Here is a 16,923-nt window from a genome sequence, read left to right as displayed (position 1 = left end):
TGAATGTTTGATTAGTTTCAAAACGCACATTTGTGCCTATATAAATCTTTTTATATAATATTTATATTATTATTATTTCAATCTCATTTATCAACATCGTACGTCGACATAACTTGACCCACTTAGCTCACTTTGAGAGAGACTACAGAAGTTGTAGTTTACCTTTTAACCACTAGAGAGCAACAAATACACTAAGTAAATTAGACTTCACTACAATACTTCCGGTTAAAAAGTAAACAAAAACCCGTTTGTTGATTAAAAATGTTGAATGCACAATTGACTCCGATAACATAAGAGCCTTTATTATATTAGGTTACAAAAGAAAGAAAAATATCAACATCGTTGTACTATTATTTAGTTATTTTTGTGTGGGTGTAAATTCGGGTGAAATGTTATTGTTTTAACACATTAAAAGCGAAAATTAGCATCGAATACAATAGTTTCGATAATCCTTGATATTTAGATGTATATTTCCGAGTAGCATGCGTTTGGCTCGATAAAATTAACTCAAAACACCACAATGCACACATAAGACGACAAATGGATACCATTGTTTTGAAGAGAAACCGGAAGTTGTGTTAGGTTATAAGTGCGAGCGATGAAATTCTGATAAGTAACGGGTACCAGGGCAGTGTCAAAAGTTTTTTTTCTTTAAAGAAACAACTAAATGTGAGTTTAAAAAGAGTTGATAGAAGTGATAGAAGACTTTATATCATGAATCGGAGTAGTTTGTGATTCTTGCTGTGTAGACGTAAAATTATCGCTGAATGGGACCAAGAACAAGGCGGACATGAACTTCGGCGTCCCCGCTAACTCTCTGCTTCTTCTCCGTGCCTGCGATGAGGGAGACTACGAAACGGCGAGGGGGATCCTGGAACCCGGGACCACCAAAGAGTCCGGGCGGCAGAGCAGACTGCGCTCGGACGCGGGCTCTGAATGCAACACGGCGGATTTGTTGTTGTTGTCGGCGGTCCCGGTGGACGGTACGGACGAGGAGGGCAACACCGGCCTCCAGTTTGCATCCGCGAGCGGTCATGAAAACCTGGTTCGGTTTTTGCTTCGAAAGGGGGCCTCTGTGGACAGCCGCAATAATTACGGTTGGACGCCACTAATGCAGGCTGCTAGGTATGAATATTACACGAATTATTAATAATGATGATGTATTTTTTGTTTACCAATTATGAATCTCGTTCCAAATATCCATAGTATGTATACTAATTTGTCGCAAATGTATAAATCCCATTAAAAACACAAATGTTTGCTATTTTATTTCGTAAATGTGCAGTGTATTTATGATAATTTGAATGGTGAAACACAATGGTGGCACTACCTGACTGCAAACAGCAGAGGCGCTGTTGAGTCAATATCAACTAGACAGCTACAGCATTAGGAGGTCAGCTGTGGAAATTAAGCTACAAATCTATGCTATGCTAGCATTATTCTGCTCTGACAGCCAAGCAGGAGTTCAGAACATTCAGAGACATCCTGTTAACTGTGTCGTCCTTAGATTTGGTCATCTGGCTGTCTCCCACATCCTGTTGGAGAACGGGGCGGACATCAATGGACGTAACAGGCTCGGTGCGAGTGTCCTGACGCTGGCCGCGCGTGGCGGACACACGCATGTCGTGAAGCTTCTCCTGGAGAGCGGCGCCTTTGTGGACGACTATGATCATCTGGCCGTCGCTGCCGAAGTCGTCCCCAACAGCAATAACAACAACAGCTGCAGGTTCCCGGAATTCGGCGTTTAAAAGGACGTGATGAATATTTGTGGGTGATTGTGTATTCTTTCCACAGCGGAGTGGGTTTCGGTGCCGGTGAAGGCTGCACAGGAAACGGTGTGCGGGATTTTATGGACATCACAGCTCTGATGGTGGCAGCTCAGCATGGTCATGAGGCCTCGGTGAGGCTGCTGCTCGAGTGGGGCTCCGACGTCAGTTTCGCACAAAAGACCACCGGCTGGGGGCCCCTAATGGTGGCTACACTCAGCGGCAAGGTAGGCTGAAGGAGGTGCGGGAGTGCTTGTGTTGAAGATGGCAAACAAAGTTGTGTTCTTGCAAGGTGGCTGTGGCTCAGCAGCTGGTGGAGCGTGGCGCCGACCCAGACCGAGTCAATGTGTTGTCCAAGACTGCATTTGAACTCGCCATGCAGCTGAAAGAGCGAGAGATCAAGGCCTACCTGGATTCCATCACCACTGTCCGACCACAGACTGGTAGGACTTATTTTATCATGACATTACAATCGATGACATTCCAACCACAAACAATAGACCCACCCATCATGGCCCTAAAATGCCTACATTGTTTATGATTTTTTATGGGCCTGCTCCAAGGCGTTTTGAGTCTTTGTAGCGTTTGGGCTTTCCCTTTGAAACTATTTCTTAAATGGAAATGCTAACAATGCTAACACACAACTTGCTCGCAACCTGCAAAGCTGCATTGGGATAACATGGAAACATGTAGCAAAATGCTAACTTGCTAAAGATAGCACCTAGCAAGATGGGTGCTATGTATGTCAAGTCCTCAAAGTGTTAACACTAACATGCCAATATCTAGCATTGGTACTATGTGCGTAAAGTCCAAACTGCACCTATTTTTATTTTTGAAGAATCCCAACAAATTTTGTTTATGCTAACAATACTAGCTTGCTAGCATGGTAGCGTTGATGCATTTTGTGACAACATGGAAACATCTCTTGCTTCAGTAGATGGTGGCTAAAGTGATAAATCTCAATATGATATGCAAAATGCTAACTTGCTAAAGCTAGCACCTAGCACCTAAATCAGGGGTGCTCACACTTTTTCAGCATGCGAGCTACTTTTAAAATGACCGAGTCAAAATGATCTACCCACTACAAAAATGCAAAACATCTATTTATTTTCAAATGTATTGAGGATTATTTGTACGTACAATGTATGTTGATGTACCTTACATAACCAAATGAGCCAATATTGCAAAACACACATAATTAACTATTAACATTTTTTGTAATTACCTGAGTTTACTTTGATGACTTGCACTGAATTGAATCAGCCAGGGATGCATAGTCCGGACAGTAGCTGCTGATAGCCAGGTTAGCCAGGCAAACGCACTTCGAAAAAGACATTGTGAAAAAAAAGTCCACCTCCGTGATATGTTTTTGCCTTTTTACTTGGTCCAGCTACTTCACTCATTTTAGTGACCATAAACTTTAGCGAGGGCTTAAAATCTCGCAATTCGCCGACTAGCTTAGCACTTTGCATCGTTGTTTACGCATGAGCGGTGACCTAAAGGTCAAAATTTAGGTGTCATCTGACTGGTTGTCCTGTATGTCAATCAAGTAACGGGGATGGATGATAGGCTGACATTGTAAGTTCTGCTGCACTTAGAGACGTTGTTTGATTTGATTGGTCACCCGAAGGGCAACATTCAGTTGTCATCTGAATGGCTGCCCTGTATGTCAATCAAGTGACGGCATTGATGCTGGGATGATATTTTTTTAATGTCACGCCGCGATCGACCAGCGATCGACCAGTACCACCTCTGCGATCGACCGGTAGATTGCGATCGACTTAATGAGCACCCCTGACCTAAATATTTGGGGGCTCTCACTAACATGTTATGAGATAGCATTGGTTGTGTATGTGTGTGTGTAATGTCCGAATTGTACCTATTGTTATTTTGGAAGAATGCCAACAACATGTCAACACTGACAGTACTAACAACTAGCGTGCTAACAGCTAGCATGGTAGCCACCTGCATATATGCATTTTGTGACAACAAAGGAACATTTCTTGCTTCAGTAGTTGGTGGCTAAAGTGATAAATTTTAATATGATATGCAAAATGCTAACTTGCTAAAGCTAGCACCTAGCATGATAGGTCAAGTCCTCACTGCCACCTATTTAAATATTTGGGGACTCTCACTATCATGTTTAGAGATAGCATTGGTACTATGTCTCTAATGTCCGAACTGCTCATAAACATATACAATTGATAATTACCAAAAAACAGATAAAAAAAGGCAGCCTTCCTCATATAGAGGAAGTTGTGATCCCAATTAGGATGGTGAGCCTTGTCTTGTAGTCCCTTGTGGTTTGACCGTGTCTGAACAAAGCAACAAAGCATTGCAGCCCTTATTGTCTGCCTTAGTGTATGTTGTCAAGTCATTCCCTGCAGTTAACACGGATGTGAAAGCAAAAGCAAAGGTAGTGAACACTAGCCCAACACCTCTTTGATGCCTTGCTGCATCAGTAGTTACATGAGCAGTGTTATAAACCCGCAGGTTTCCTGAGAGGACTTTTAATGCGGTTTAAAATGTGTCCTATGTTTCTGAACTCATTGAATCCCTAAGTGAAGGATATATAAATATAACAATGTAATAAAATTAACAACAACAATAGGACATGTAAGAATGAATACAAACAAGGTAGGAAACATTTGTATTGGTTGTCATTACAAGCTATGGTTGCCCCAAAATGGCCGTGTGTCTGTTAGCTAGCTCATTTCTGAACGTATATTTTGCTATTAAAACTCATTTAAAGCAATTTAACAACTCTAATGCGTTAATGGATTTCCACATATTGCAATTCTACTGTTCTACTTGCTATATTACATGTTTTAAAGAATACAGAACAAGCTAGTAAACATTTGGATTGGTTGTCATTACAAGCCATGGTTGCCCCAAAATGGCCGTGTGTCTGTTAGCTAGCTCATTTCCAAACGCATATTTTGTCATTAAAGCTCATTTATAGTCATTTAACAATTCTAATACGTTAATAGAATGCCACATATTGTAATTCTACTGTTCTTGCTATATTACATGTTTTAATGAATACAAAACAAGCTAAGAAACATTTGGATTGGTTGTCATTACAAGCTATGGTTTGCCCCAAAATGGCCGTGTGTCTATTAGGTAGCTCATTGCCAAACGCGTATTTTGCCATTAAAGCTAATTTAAAGCAATTTAACAACTCTAATACATTAATGGAATGCCACATATTGCAATTCTGTTGTTCTACTTGTTATATTACATGTAATAATGAATACAAACAAGCTAGGAAACATTTGGATTGGTTGTCATTACAAGCTATGGCTGCCCCAAAATGGCTGTGTGTCTGTTAGCTAGCTCATTTCTAAACATATAATTTGCTATTAAAACTCATTTAAAGCAATTTAACAACATTAATGGAATGATGCATATTGCAATTCCACTATTCTTACTATATTTGGTCAATTAATTAATAGAAAACAAGCAACGAAAATATCGCTGTTACAATATTCTTGATTTTTTTTTTGCTTCACAGATGACGAAAGACGAAGACCAGACGTGTTCAGTGCCCTCAAACTGGGTATGTTTGCATGTTGTTAAAGACAAATACAACAACAGCTAAACAACCATTGTTTATCCTGGCCCAGGCAATTCCCAGCTCGTCAAGGAGATCCTGGAAGAAGACCCGACTCAAGTGAATTCGTCCAATCAGGAGGGCGCGTCGCCTCTCATGATCGCTGCAGTGAGCGGTCAGTTGGAAGTTGTGCAGCTGATGGTGGAGAAGAAGGCTGATGTGGACAAACAGGATGGAGTTCACGGGTGGACGGCGTTGATGCAGGCCACGTATCACGGGTATGCAGGAAATGGATCTAATACTTTTTTAGCACAGAATGAATGTGGTGATAAGCGGCACGGTGGTCGTGTGGTTAGCGCGCAGACCTCACAGCTAGCAGACCAGGGTTCAATTCCACCCTTGGCCATCTCTGTGTGGAGTTTGCATGTTCTCCTCGTGCATGCGTGGGTTTTCTCCGGGTACTCCGGTTTCCTCCCACATTCCAAAAACATGCTAGGTTAATTAGCGACTAAAAATTGTCCATAGGTATGAATGTGAGTGTGAATGGTTGTTTGTCTATATGTGCCCTGTGATTGGCTGGCGAACAGTCCGGGGTGTACCCCGCCTCTCGCCCGAAGACAGCTGGGATAGGCTCCAGCACCCCCCGCGACCCTCGTGAGGAAAAAGCGGTAGAAAATGAATGAATGAATGTGGTGATAGGTGGCATGGTGGTCGTGTGGTTAGCGCGCAGACCTCACAGCTAGGAGACCAGGGTTCAATTCCACCCTTGGCCATCTCTGTGTGGAGTTTGCATGTTCTCCCCGTGCATGCGTGGGTTTTCTCCGGGTACTCCGGTTTCCTCCCACATTCCAAAAACATGCTAGGTTAATTGGCGACTTGTCTTGAATGAATGAATGTGGTGACGTCATGGGATTCAAACCAAACTGAAATTTGCAGGAATAAAGATGTCGTCAAGTACCTACTGAGTCAGGGGGCTGACGTCAACCTTCGAGCAAAGAACGGCTATACGGCATTTGATCTGGTTATGCTGCTCAATGACCCAGGTACTCCACTCTAATATATCAATATCTATACACTCATGTGTTGCATGAAATCATGTACTAAGTCGCTTTCAATGGTCTGTGGGATTTTGCAGACACAGAGTTGGTGCGTCTGTTAGCATCGGTGTGTATGCAAGTGGACAAGGAGAGGTCCAAGCACCGTGGAAGGACAACGGCGGCTCATTCTAAAAGCAGACATACAACGCTCAACAACGCTCCCGTGCTGCCTGACGACAAAGGAGGCCTAAAGGTGACATTAGTCTCCCGGGTCGATGACATTCTAGTAAATCAAGGGAACTATTTGGGTAACTATTTAAGACGCCATAACTTTGTGTCTTTGTCTCCAGTCTTGGTGGAGTAGAATGTCAAATCGCTTCCGACGACTCAAGCTGACTCACACTCTGAGGCACGGACTTCTGTCCAACCGTCTCGCTCCGTTTCCCGATGACTCAGAAACCTCGCTGGACGCGACTATGAAGGCTGATATGAAACATGCTGCTTCCTCCAACTCCAACGGGCCGCTGGTACCCAGTGGTACTCAAGGAGGAAGTGACATCAGTGCGCTGTGGGCAGTCAAAATCAAAGACACGGGTAAGTCATAGTCGAGATGGGAATAGTGCATTCATTCATTCATTTTCTACCGCTTTTCCTCACAAGGGTCGGGCGAGAGGTGGGGTACACCCTGGACTGGTCGCCAGCCAATCACAGGGCACATATAGACAAACAACCATTCACACTCACATTCATACCTATGGACAGTTTGGAGTCGCCAATTAACCTAGCATGTTTTTGGAATGTGGGAGGAAACTGGAGTACCCGGAGAACATGCACACTCCACACAGAGATGGCCGAGGGTGGAATTGAACTCGGGTCTCCTTGCTGTGAGGCCTGCTCGCTAACCACTTGGTTGCTGTGCAGCCAGAATGAGTCTATATTATATCTTATTTTCTCTTATTATGACCACTACATTTGGCTAATATGAGTGTAAAGGTGACTATAGGGGTGTTATTTCATGTATAGAGGGCTCTAATAATGTTAAGAACCATTTTTAGATGGTTTTCTATTCTCTGAATTGATTAATTTTCTACCGCTTAGAGGCGGGGTACACCCTGGACTGGTCGCCAGTCAATCACAGGGCACATATAGACAAACAACCATTCACACTCACATTCATACCTATGGACAATTTTTAGTCGCTAATTAACCTAGCATGTTCTTGGAATGTGGGAGGAAACTGGAGTACCCGGAGAACATGCACACTCCACACAGAGATGGCCGAGGGTGGAATTGAACTCGGGTCTCCTTGCTGTGAGGCCTGCTCGCTAACCACTTGGTTGCTGTGCAGCCAGAATGAGTCTATATTATATCTTATTTTATCTTATTATGACCACTACATTTGGCGAATATGAGTGTAAAGGTGACTATAGGGGTGTTATTTCATGTATAGAGGGCTCTAATAATGTTAAGAACCATTTTTAGATGGTTTTCTATTCTCTGAATTGATTAATTTTCTACCGCTTAGAGGCGGGGTACACCCTGGACTGGTCGCCAGCCAATCACAGGGCACATATAGACAAACAACCATTCACACTCACATTCATACCTATGGACAATTTGGAGTAATACTAATTAACGTAGCATGTTTTTGGAATGTGGGAGGAAACCAGAGTACCCGGAGAACATGCACACTCCACACAGAGATGGCCGAGGGTGGAATTGAACTCGGGTATCCTTGCTGTGAGGCCTGCTCACTAACCACTCGGTTGCTGTGCAGCCAGAATGAGTCTATATTATATCTTATTTTCTCTTATTATGACCACTACGTTTGGCTAATATGAGTGTAAAGGTGACTATAGGGGTGTTATTTCATGTATAGAGGGCTCTCATCATGTTTTTAGATGGTTTTCTATGCTCTAAATTCATTCATTTTCTACCGCTTATCCTCACGAGGGTCAAGGGGGTGCTGGAGCCTATCCCAGCTGTCTTCGGGCGAGAGGCAGGGTACACCCTGGACTGGCCACCCTGTGGCCAGCCAATCACAGGGCACATATAGACAAACAACCATTCACACTCACATTCATACCTATGGACCATTTGGAGTCACCAATTAACCTAGCATGTTTTTGGAATGTGGGAGGAAACCGGAGTACCCGGAGAAAACCCACGCATGCACGGGGAGAACATGCAAACTGAGGTCTGCGCGGAAACCACTTGACCGCCGTGCAGCCCGGGAATCATGCATGCACATTTTAAATATCTTTCTCTTCCAGGTCTGTGTAGGACATCATCCGAAAAGGAGGATATGCTCATCACCACAATGGTACCAACAATATTTGATGAAGGGAAACCATTACTGTTAATTGACTGATTGTGTGTATTAACAATGCAGTCCATTATTATTATGCTTTTTCTCCTCAAGCTTCGAAGTGGCGCCCCGCTGACCCGACTACCTAATGACAAGCTCAAGGCAGTGATCCCTCCCTTCCTGCCCCCGTCCAACTTCGAACCATGGAACTCTGATCGTTCACGCCGACTCAGCAACGGAAAGAGCGAGGCACCCCGGCTGCCGATGCCTCCTCAGAGGAAGTTGAACAGCAGTGGCAACTCAGATATTGTGAGTGTTTGATGTGACATTAGTGTTAATTTACATATTTTTTTTTATGCAGGCTGCATGGTGATCGAGTGGTTAGCGCGCTGACCTCACAGCTAGGAAACCCGAGTTCAATCCCACTTTGGGCCATTCCAAAAATATGCTATGTTAATTAGCGACTCCAAATTGTCCATAGGTATGAATGTGAGTGTGAATGGTTGTTTGTCTATATGTGCCCTGTGATTGGCTGGCCACCAGTCCAGGATGTACCCCGCCTCTCACCCGAAGACAGCTGGGATAGGCTCCTGCATTCCCCACGACCCTTGTGAGGATAAGCGGAAGAAAATGAATGAATTAATTCATGTTTTTTATGCGGGCTGCACGGCGGTCGAGTGGTTAGCGTGCAGACCTCACAGCTTGGAGACCAGAGTTCTTAACATTATTAGAGCCCTCTAGACATGAAATAACACCCCTATAGTCACCTTTACACTTAAATTAGCCAAATGTAGTGGTCATAATAAGAGAAAATAAGATATAATATAAACTCATTCCGGCTGCACAGCAACCGAGTGGTTAGCGAGCAGGCCTCACAGCAAGGAGATCCGAGTTTAATTCCACCCTCGGCCATCTCTGTGTGGAGTTTGCATGTTCTCCCTGTGCATGCATGGGTTTTCTCCGGGTATTCCGGTTTCCTCCCACATTCTGTTAAAAACATGCTAGGTTAATTAGCGACTCCAAATTGTCCATAGGTATGAATGTGAGTGTGAATGGTTGTTTGTCTATATGTGCCCTGTGATTGGCTAGCGACCAGTCCAGGGTGTACCCCGCCTCTCGCCCGAAGACAGCTGGGATAGGCTCCAGCAATAAGCGGAAGAAAATAAATGAATGAATTAATGTTTTTTATGCGGGCTGCACGGCGGTCGAGTGGTTAGTGTGCAGACCTCACAGCTAGGAGACCCAAGTTCAATCCCACCTTCGGCCATCTCTGTGGAGTTTGCATGTTCTCCCTGTGCATGCGTGGGTTTTCTCCAGGTATTCCGGTTTCCTCCCACATTCCAAAGTGCCAGCATCCCCGCGTGACCCTCATGAGGATAAGCGGTAGAAAATAAATGAATTTAGAGCATAGAAAACCATCTAAAAATGGTTCTTAACATTATTAGAGCCCTCTATACATGAAATAACACCCCTATAGTCACCTTTACACTCATATTAGCCAAGTGTAGTGGTCATAATAAGAGAAAATAAGACATAATATAGACTCATACTGGCTGCACAGCAACCGAGTGGTTAGCGAGCAGGCCTCACAGCAAGGAGACCCGAGTTCAATTCCACCCTCAGCCATCTCTGTGTGGAGTGTGCATGTTCTCCGGGTACTCCAGTTTCCTCCCACATTCCAAAAACATGCTAGGTTAATTAGCGACTCCAAATTGCCCATAGGTATGAATGTGAGTGTGAATGGTTGTTTGTCTATATGTGCCCTGTGATTGGCTGGCGACCAGTCCAGGGTGTACCCCGCCTTTCGGTGGAAGACAGCTGGGATAGGCTCCAGCACCCCCTTGTGAGGATAAGCGGTAGAAAATGAATGAATTATTGTTTTTTTATGCTGTATTCTAGACGTCGATCAGTCGAGTGGTGAGCAGGTCCATGAAGTTTCCCAGCATTCCGAAGGGGCCCTCCTCCTCTTCTCCTTCCAGTTCTGGCCACTACCACTCCCCTCACTCCTCTGGGGGCTCCAATGGAGTGGCGGGACTTAACAGGGACACACATAACCGCTCAGGTTTATATAAGTCACAGGCAAATTTACCTGCTGAAGTCTGTACCTATTGGTCCAATGTTCACAATCCATGTCTTCCCACTAGGTGGCAGTGCAGACGGTGTTCTGGCACAAATAGCCGCCCAAAGGAAGAGAGCTGCTGGTCTGATTGATGTCAACAATCAAGCTCCAGAGAAGCTGAGCCCACCACCACTTCCTTCTGCAGCCGCCAGTCTGCCACTTCCTGATATCAGCCTCCCTGACACCCACTCCCACCCGAGCCTGGTTGCATCGGATGTCCCCTCCAGAAGGGTCAGTCACTGTTTCCTTCTCAAATGACTTTTTCATAGTTCACAATGCAATAAAATTACATATTTCAATCATGTTCTTCATTGTTGGTAGAAGATGGATTTGAAGAGAAGACCCCAGTCAGGGAATTCTTCCACTTCCAAGAGCACATCACCCACTCTGACGCCATCTCCTTCCCCGACGCCGAAGCCTCCTGGCGGGCCGGGAGACTCCTTGTCGTCAGCTTCTTCCCATCCACGCTCCAAGAGCAGTGGCGGCTCTAGTAGTGGAACCATCACAGATGAAGGTAGTATAAACTTTTGGGCCACACACTAAAAAAACAAATTAAATTATAGTTATATATGTTTCACTTTTGATTGCACAGCAACTGTGGTGCGTTCATGGACCACTGAACAAAGATTTGTGATGGGTAAACATTAACATTATATTTACCTGTATTACAGTATTAATGGAGTGTTTTCCACAAGCCTGCAATCTCTTTGTGGCAGTTGACGGGAGATGATGTCATCATATCATTTGCATATCATTTGCATATAGTTTGCATAATCTGCCATGATGGGAAAAAACAAAGCAAAACAACTTTTTAATGACCCATTAAACAAAAGACCATTTATTTTTTGGACATGGTGTATAGTTCGATGTATAGCTCAGCTGGTAGCACCACAGACTCATGGTGCAGGGGAGCAAGGTTCGATACCCGTTAAAGGCAAAAGTAGTTGTTGCTCATTTTGACGTTTCCCCAGGTCCAGCACCTATCGTAGTCATCACCTCCGTTATAACATCATAGTGTTTGCCAGATGTATAGCTCAACTGGTAGCGCCACAGATTCATGGTGTAGGGGAGCAAGGTTCAATACCCGGTAAGGACAAAAGTAGTTATTGCTCATTTTAACATTTCTCCAGGCACAACACCTATCGTAGTCATCACCTCCGTTATAACATCCTGGTGGATAGCTCAACTGGTAGTGCCACAGATTCATGGTGCAGGGGAGCAAGGTTCAATACCCGGTAAGGGCAATTGTGGTTGTTGCTCATTTTAACATTTCCCTAGGTCCAGCACCTATCGTAGTCATCACCTCCGTTATAACATCATAGTGTTTGCCAGATGATTAGCTCAACTGGTAGTGCCACAGATTCATGGTGCAGGGGAGCAAGGTTCAATACCCGGTAAGGGCAAATGTAGTTGTTGCTCATTTTAACATTTCCCCAGGTCCAGTACCTATCGTAGTCATCACCTCCGTTATAACATTGCTGTGTTTGAGAGCTGGTTAGCTCAACTGGTAGCACCACAGATTCATGGTACGGGGAGCAACGTTCAATACCCAGTAAGGGCAAAAGTAGTTGTAACTCATTTTAACGTTTCCCCAGGTCCATCACCGATCGTAGTCATCACCTCCGTTATAACACTGCAGTGTTTGAGAGCTGGTTAGCTCAACTGGTAGCACCACGGATTAAGGTGCAGGGAATAATGGTTCAAATCCCGGCCAAGTTTGCTAGTTAATGGAGATTTAAAAAAGAAAAATTTTGATATAATACTTTTTTAAAACGCCAGCTGCTAATCCATCCCTCTATCCGTCTACCCCTTTTTTTTCACCCCTACCCCCTCCGTCTCCCCCCTCCTACTACTACTTTTATGTTGACCTTTTCCAGCGGGACAGATCTCTGAGGCACATTCTTTCCCTAGCACTGTCTTTAGGGGGCGGAGTCCTTCGTCGTCGTCTCCTCTTCGTGGTCATCTCCTCGGTGGCATAATTTCAAGTCGTCCAGGCATCCTCCAGGCCCTACTTATGTCCCTACACCCTAGTGCCTCATTGATCGCCAACTGGGAAGGCAACGCACTAGTTTTTGGGAGTAACCTAGACCGGGATTTGAACCCCGGTCCCCTGCACCATAAACCCTCGGTGCTACCAGTGGAGTTAGCCAGCTGGCAAACAGTCGCAATGTTATAACGGAGGTGATGCTTACGCTTGACCTTGTGAAATTGCAAAATGACCAACAATTACACTTGCCCTGATCGGGTATTGAACCTTGATCCTCTGCACCATGAATCTGTGGTGCTTCCAATTGAGCTAGTCACTGGCAAACACCTATAATGTTATAACGGAGGTGATGCTTATGATACATGCTTGACCTTGTGGCATTGCAAAACAACCAACAACTACACTTGCTCTGATCGGGTATTGAACCTGGATCCTCTGCAACATGAATCTGTGGTGCGACCAGTTGAGCTAGTCAACTGGCGAACACCTGTGATGTTATAACGGAGGTGATGCTTACGATACATGCTTAACCTGGAGAAAGCGCAAAATGACCAAAAATTACACTTGCTCTGATCGGGTATTGAACCTTCAGCCTCTGCACCCTGAATCTGTGGTGCTACCAGTTGAACTAGTCAACTGGCAAACGCCTATGATGTTATAACGGAGGTGATGCTTACGATACATGCTTGACGTGGAGAAATAGCAAAATGATCAACAATTACACTTGCCCTGATCCGGTCTTGAACCTGGATCCTCTGCACCATGAATCTGTGGTGCTACCAGTTGAGCTAGTCGACTGGCAAACACCTATGATGTTATAACGGAGGTGATGCTTACGATACATACTTGACCTTGTGAAATTGCAAAATAACCACCAATTAAACTTGCCCTGATCGGGTATTGAACCTGGATCCTCTGCACTATGAATCTGTGGTGCTACCAGTTGAGCTAGCCATATGGCAAACATCTGTGATGTTATAACGGAGGTGATGATTGCAAAACGTGCCGTACGTGGCGGAAAAGAAAAATGACCAACAACTACAGTCAGCCTCACCGGGTATTGGTGGCGGTCCAAATGTATCTGTGGTGAACCGCCACATATAAATGAATGTATGGGAAACACAGTTTGTTTTTCTTTGTTTTTTTTGTAGATGAGTTGTCAGGTATCCTAAAGAAACTTTCTCTGGAGAAATACCAGCCCATATTTGAAGAACAGGAGGTATTCATTCATTCATTTTCCATTGTATTGAATTACAAGATAAAACATGTATCGTATATAAAGTTTTGGTTTTGGCGTCATTTTTTTAGGTGGACATGGAAGCGTTTCTGACTCTAACGGATGGAGACCTGAGAGAGCTCGGCATTAAAACAGACGGACCCAGACAACAGATACTGGCAGCAATATCAGAGCTCAATGCTGGGAAGGTGCCATTGATTCATTGATTAATTGATTAATTCAGAATATTCTCTTGCTATAAAGGCTAGTAAGACAACATTGGACTAGTAAGACTACACTGAGTAACTCCAAAGGTTTGCCTTGGCTAGGGTCGAGAAAGGCAGATTCTTCAAGAAACTATCCACAACTTCCAGTCGTCCTTTGGAAGCAGCGCCAGTAACCCGAGACCACCAGGAGAACCACGCTGTGAGTGGCACATTCTATTAGGAATTATTACAAATATATATTTGTATGTGTGTATATAGTATATATGTGTGTATTTATATATATGTATGTATATGTGTGTGTATATATATAAATGTGTATATGTATGTATGTGTATATGTGTGTATATATATGTGTGTGTATGTATGTGTGTATATATATATGTGTATATATGTATTTATATATACTATGTATGTATATGTGTGTGTATATATAAATGTGTATATGTATGTATGAAGGTGTATGTATATACGTATACATATATATGTATATACTTATGTATGTATATACGTATGTATGTATATATGTGTATATATATGTGTGTATGTATATGTATGTATGTATGTGTGTATATATGTATGTGTATATATATATGTGTATATGTATGTGTGTATGTATGAATGTGTATATATGTATGTATGTGTATGTATATATACATATATATGTATATACTTATGTATGTATATACGTATGTGTGTGTATATATATGTATGTATGTGTATATATATATATATGTGTATGTATGTAGGTGTATGTATATATATGTGTGTATGTATGTATGTGTATATGTGTATGTATATATACATATATATGTATATACGTATGTATGTATATACTTATGTATGTATGTGTATATATGTGTATGTATATGTACATATGTATATATATGTATGTGTATATATATGTGTATGTATATGTATGTATGTGTATATATATATATGTGTGTATATGTATATATACATATATATGTATATACTTATGTATGTATATACGTATGTATGTGTATATATGTGTATGTATATGTACATATGTATATATGTATGTGTATATATATGTGTATGTATATGTATGTATGTATGTGTGTGTATGTGTATATATATGTGTGTATATGTATATATGTATGTATATATATGTGTGTATGTATATGTGTGTATGTATGAATGTGTATATATGTATGTATATGTATGTATATACACATACGTATATATGTATATACTTATGTATGTATATACATATGTGTGTGTGTATATGTATGTGTATATATATGTGTGTGTATATGTATATATGTATATATATTATTATTATTTTAATCGCTATATTGCACAAAAAGGCCAAGACCAAATGACGTCAACGGATGTGCGTACAGTGAAAGAAAAGCTGACGCCACCAGCTGAATAGGGAAATCAAGGAAATAAATCACCCTCTTCACCTTTTTCTTCTTTCTTCCTCTTTAGCGCCAACTAATTGGTCGAGACATCAGGTTCGTTCCTCCAGTAAGAGGTAACCATGGAACTTAACAGTGGAGCACATTTGCAGGAAGTAGAAGGTACTTAAAATGAGACTCAAAAGCTGCAATCTTATGGACGGTGCCAGAGGACGTTACGGCAAGACAACCAAAAACTCATTTTCATACGTTTCTATGTTGTCTTTAGTGCTTTTTTTTACGGACCCTAAGGTATGGTAAGCAGCTGCTACAACAAAAAGTGACACTGAATGTAGCACGTTTTTAATCCATTGCAAAAGCGACAACAACTTATAAAGAGGCACATCCAACTGTTTTATGACTTTATGTACTATGTTCTTTAATAACAGATGATTGCTAACAGAAATAAACAATGTGACAATGCCAAAGCTTTACATTTAGTCTTGTTTAGATTACAGCTGAAACATGAGCAGCCATGTTTTCCAAACTGTCCCCAGCATATATAAGTGTTGTGGTTCTGAAGATGTCATCTGTAATTCCCCTGAAAACCTCACCACATGGTGGCTGCAATAATAGGCTGTTGTATTTGCAGGGATGCATATGGAAATGTACCCCAAAATGAATATCACATGCGGAATGTTTAAAAAAAAAACAACTTCAAGCTGCCATAAATCTTCCTTTTATGCAATATATTCTTTATTTTTTGACATTGTTCTTAAACTCATTTTTTAAGCTCACGTTGGAAATCTGTTTGAGTAAAGAAGCAGGGTTATACAGTACAGTATGTGTACTATAGAGACCTCTAGTGGTCAGCTTTCAAATTGCAGTCCTTAATTAATGCAACATTCAAAGCCTTTTGTTTATTCATTCATTCATTTTCTACCGCTTTTCCTCACGAGGGTCGCTGGAGCCTATCCCAGCTGTCTTCCGGCGAGAGGCGGGGTACACCCTGGACTGGTGGCCAGCCAATCACAGGGCACATATAGACAAACAACCATTCACACTCACATTCATACCTATGGACAATTTGGAGTCGCCAATTAACCTAGCATGTTTTTGGAATGTGGGAGGAAACCGGAATACCCGGGGAACATGCAAACTCCACACAGAGATGGCCGAGAGTGGAATTGAACTCGGGTCTCCTAGCTGTGAGGTCTGCTTGCTAACCACTCGGTTGCTATGCAGCCGGAATGAGTCGATATTATATATTACTTTCTCTTATTATGACCACTACATTTGGCTAATATGAGTGTAAAGGTGACTATAGGGGTGTTATTTTATGTCTAGAG

General features: G+C 42.5%; 2 protein-coding genes across 12 annotated transcripts in view; one reads left to right on the top strand and one right to left on the bottom strand.

The window, feature by feature from the left end:
• Positions 1 to 476: 476 nt before the first annotated feature.
• LOC131108487 (ankyrin repeat and SAM domain-containing protein 6-like) lies at positions 477 to 16,280 on the top strand. The gene is made up of 18 exons (XM_058059458.1): positions 477 to 1,125; positions 1,508 to 1,726; positions 1,795 to 1,993; positions 2,059 to 2,209; positions 5,281 to 5,325; positions 5,393 to 5,597; positions 6,256 to 6,362; positions 6,455 to 6,609; positions 6,707 to 6,950; positions 8,630 to 8,679; positions 8,779 to 8,973; positions 10,564 to 10,726; positions 10,809 to 11,014; positions 11,105 to 11,297; positions 13,922 to 13,989; positions 14,079 to 14,195; positions 14,316 to 14,412; positions 15,666 to 16,280. The coding sequence occupies exons 1-18, from the start codon at positions 791 to 793 to the stop codon at positions 15,713 to 15,715; spliced, it is 2,799 nt and encodes a 932-aa protein (XP_057915441.1). The 5' UTR covers positions 477 to 790; the 3' UTR covers positions 15,716 to 16,280.
• pigm (phosphatidylinositol glycan anchor biosynthesis, class M) overlaps positions 2,898 to 16,923 on the bottom strand; it is a 123,078-nt gene continuing 109,052 nt past the window's right edge. For 6 of the 11 annotated variants that reach the window (XM_058059477.1, XM_058059482.1, XM_058059476.1 and 3 more), the window contains 2 exons: positions 11,444 to 11,558; positions 10,466 to 11,322 (listed from right to left, as the gene is read on the bottom strand). The gene's annotated coding sequence lies outside the window, so the exon portion shown is untranslated. Of the gene's footprint in view, positions 6,923 to 10,465; positions 11,323 to 11,443; positions 11,559 to 16,923 lie in introns of those variants that run through there. The other 5 variants (XM_058059483.1, XM_058059487.1, XM_058059484.1 and 2 more) reach the window with 4 other exon arrangements.

The sequence above is a fragment of the Doryrhamphus excisus genome, chromosome 21 (assembly GCF_030265055.1).
Source record: "Doryrhamphus excisus isolate RoL2022-K1 chromosome 21, RoL_Dexc_1.0, whole genome shotgun sequence".
Classification (NCBI taxonomy): domain Eukaryota; kingdom Metazoa; phylum Chordata; class Actinopteri; order Syngnathiformes; family Syngnathidae; genus Doryrhamphus; species Doryrhamphus excisus.
This window is presented reverse-complemented; position numbering and strand designations above follow the sequence as displayed.

Excerpts from the sequence above, each read along its gene's own strand:
- LOC131108487 (XM_058059458.1), top strand. The coding sequence starts at position 791 with ATGAACTTCGGCGTCCCCGCTAACTCTCTGCTTCTTCTCCGTGCCTGC. Across the intron at positions 2,210-5,280 it reads CACTGTCCGACCACAGACTG|ATGACGAAAGACGAAGACCA; the intron begins GTAGGACTTATT and ends TTTGCTTCACAG. Across the intron at positions 5,598-6,255 it reads ATGCAGGCCACGTATCACGG|GAATAAAGATGTCGTCAAGT; the intron begins GTATGCAGGAAA and ends TGAAATTTGCAG.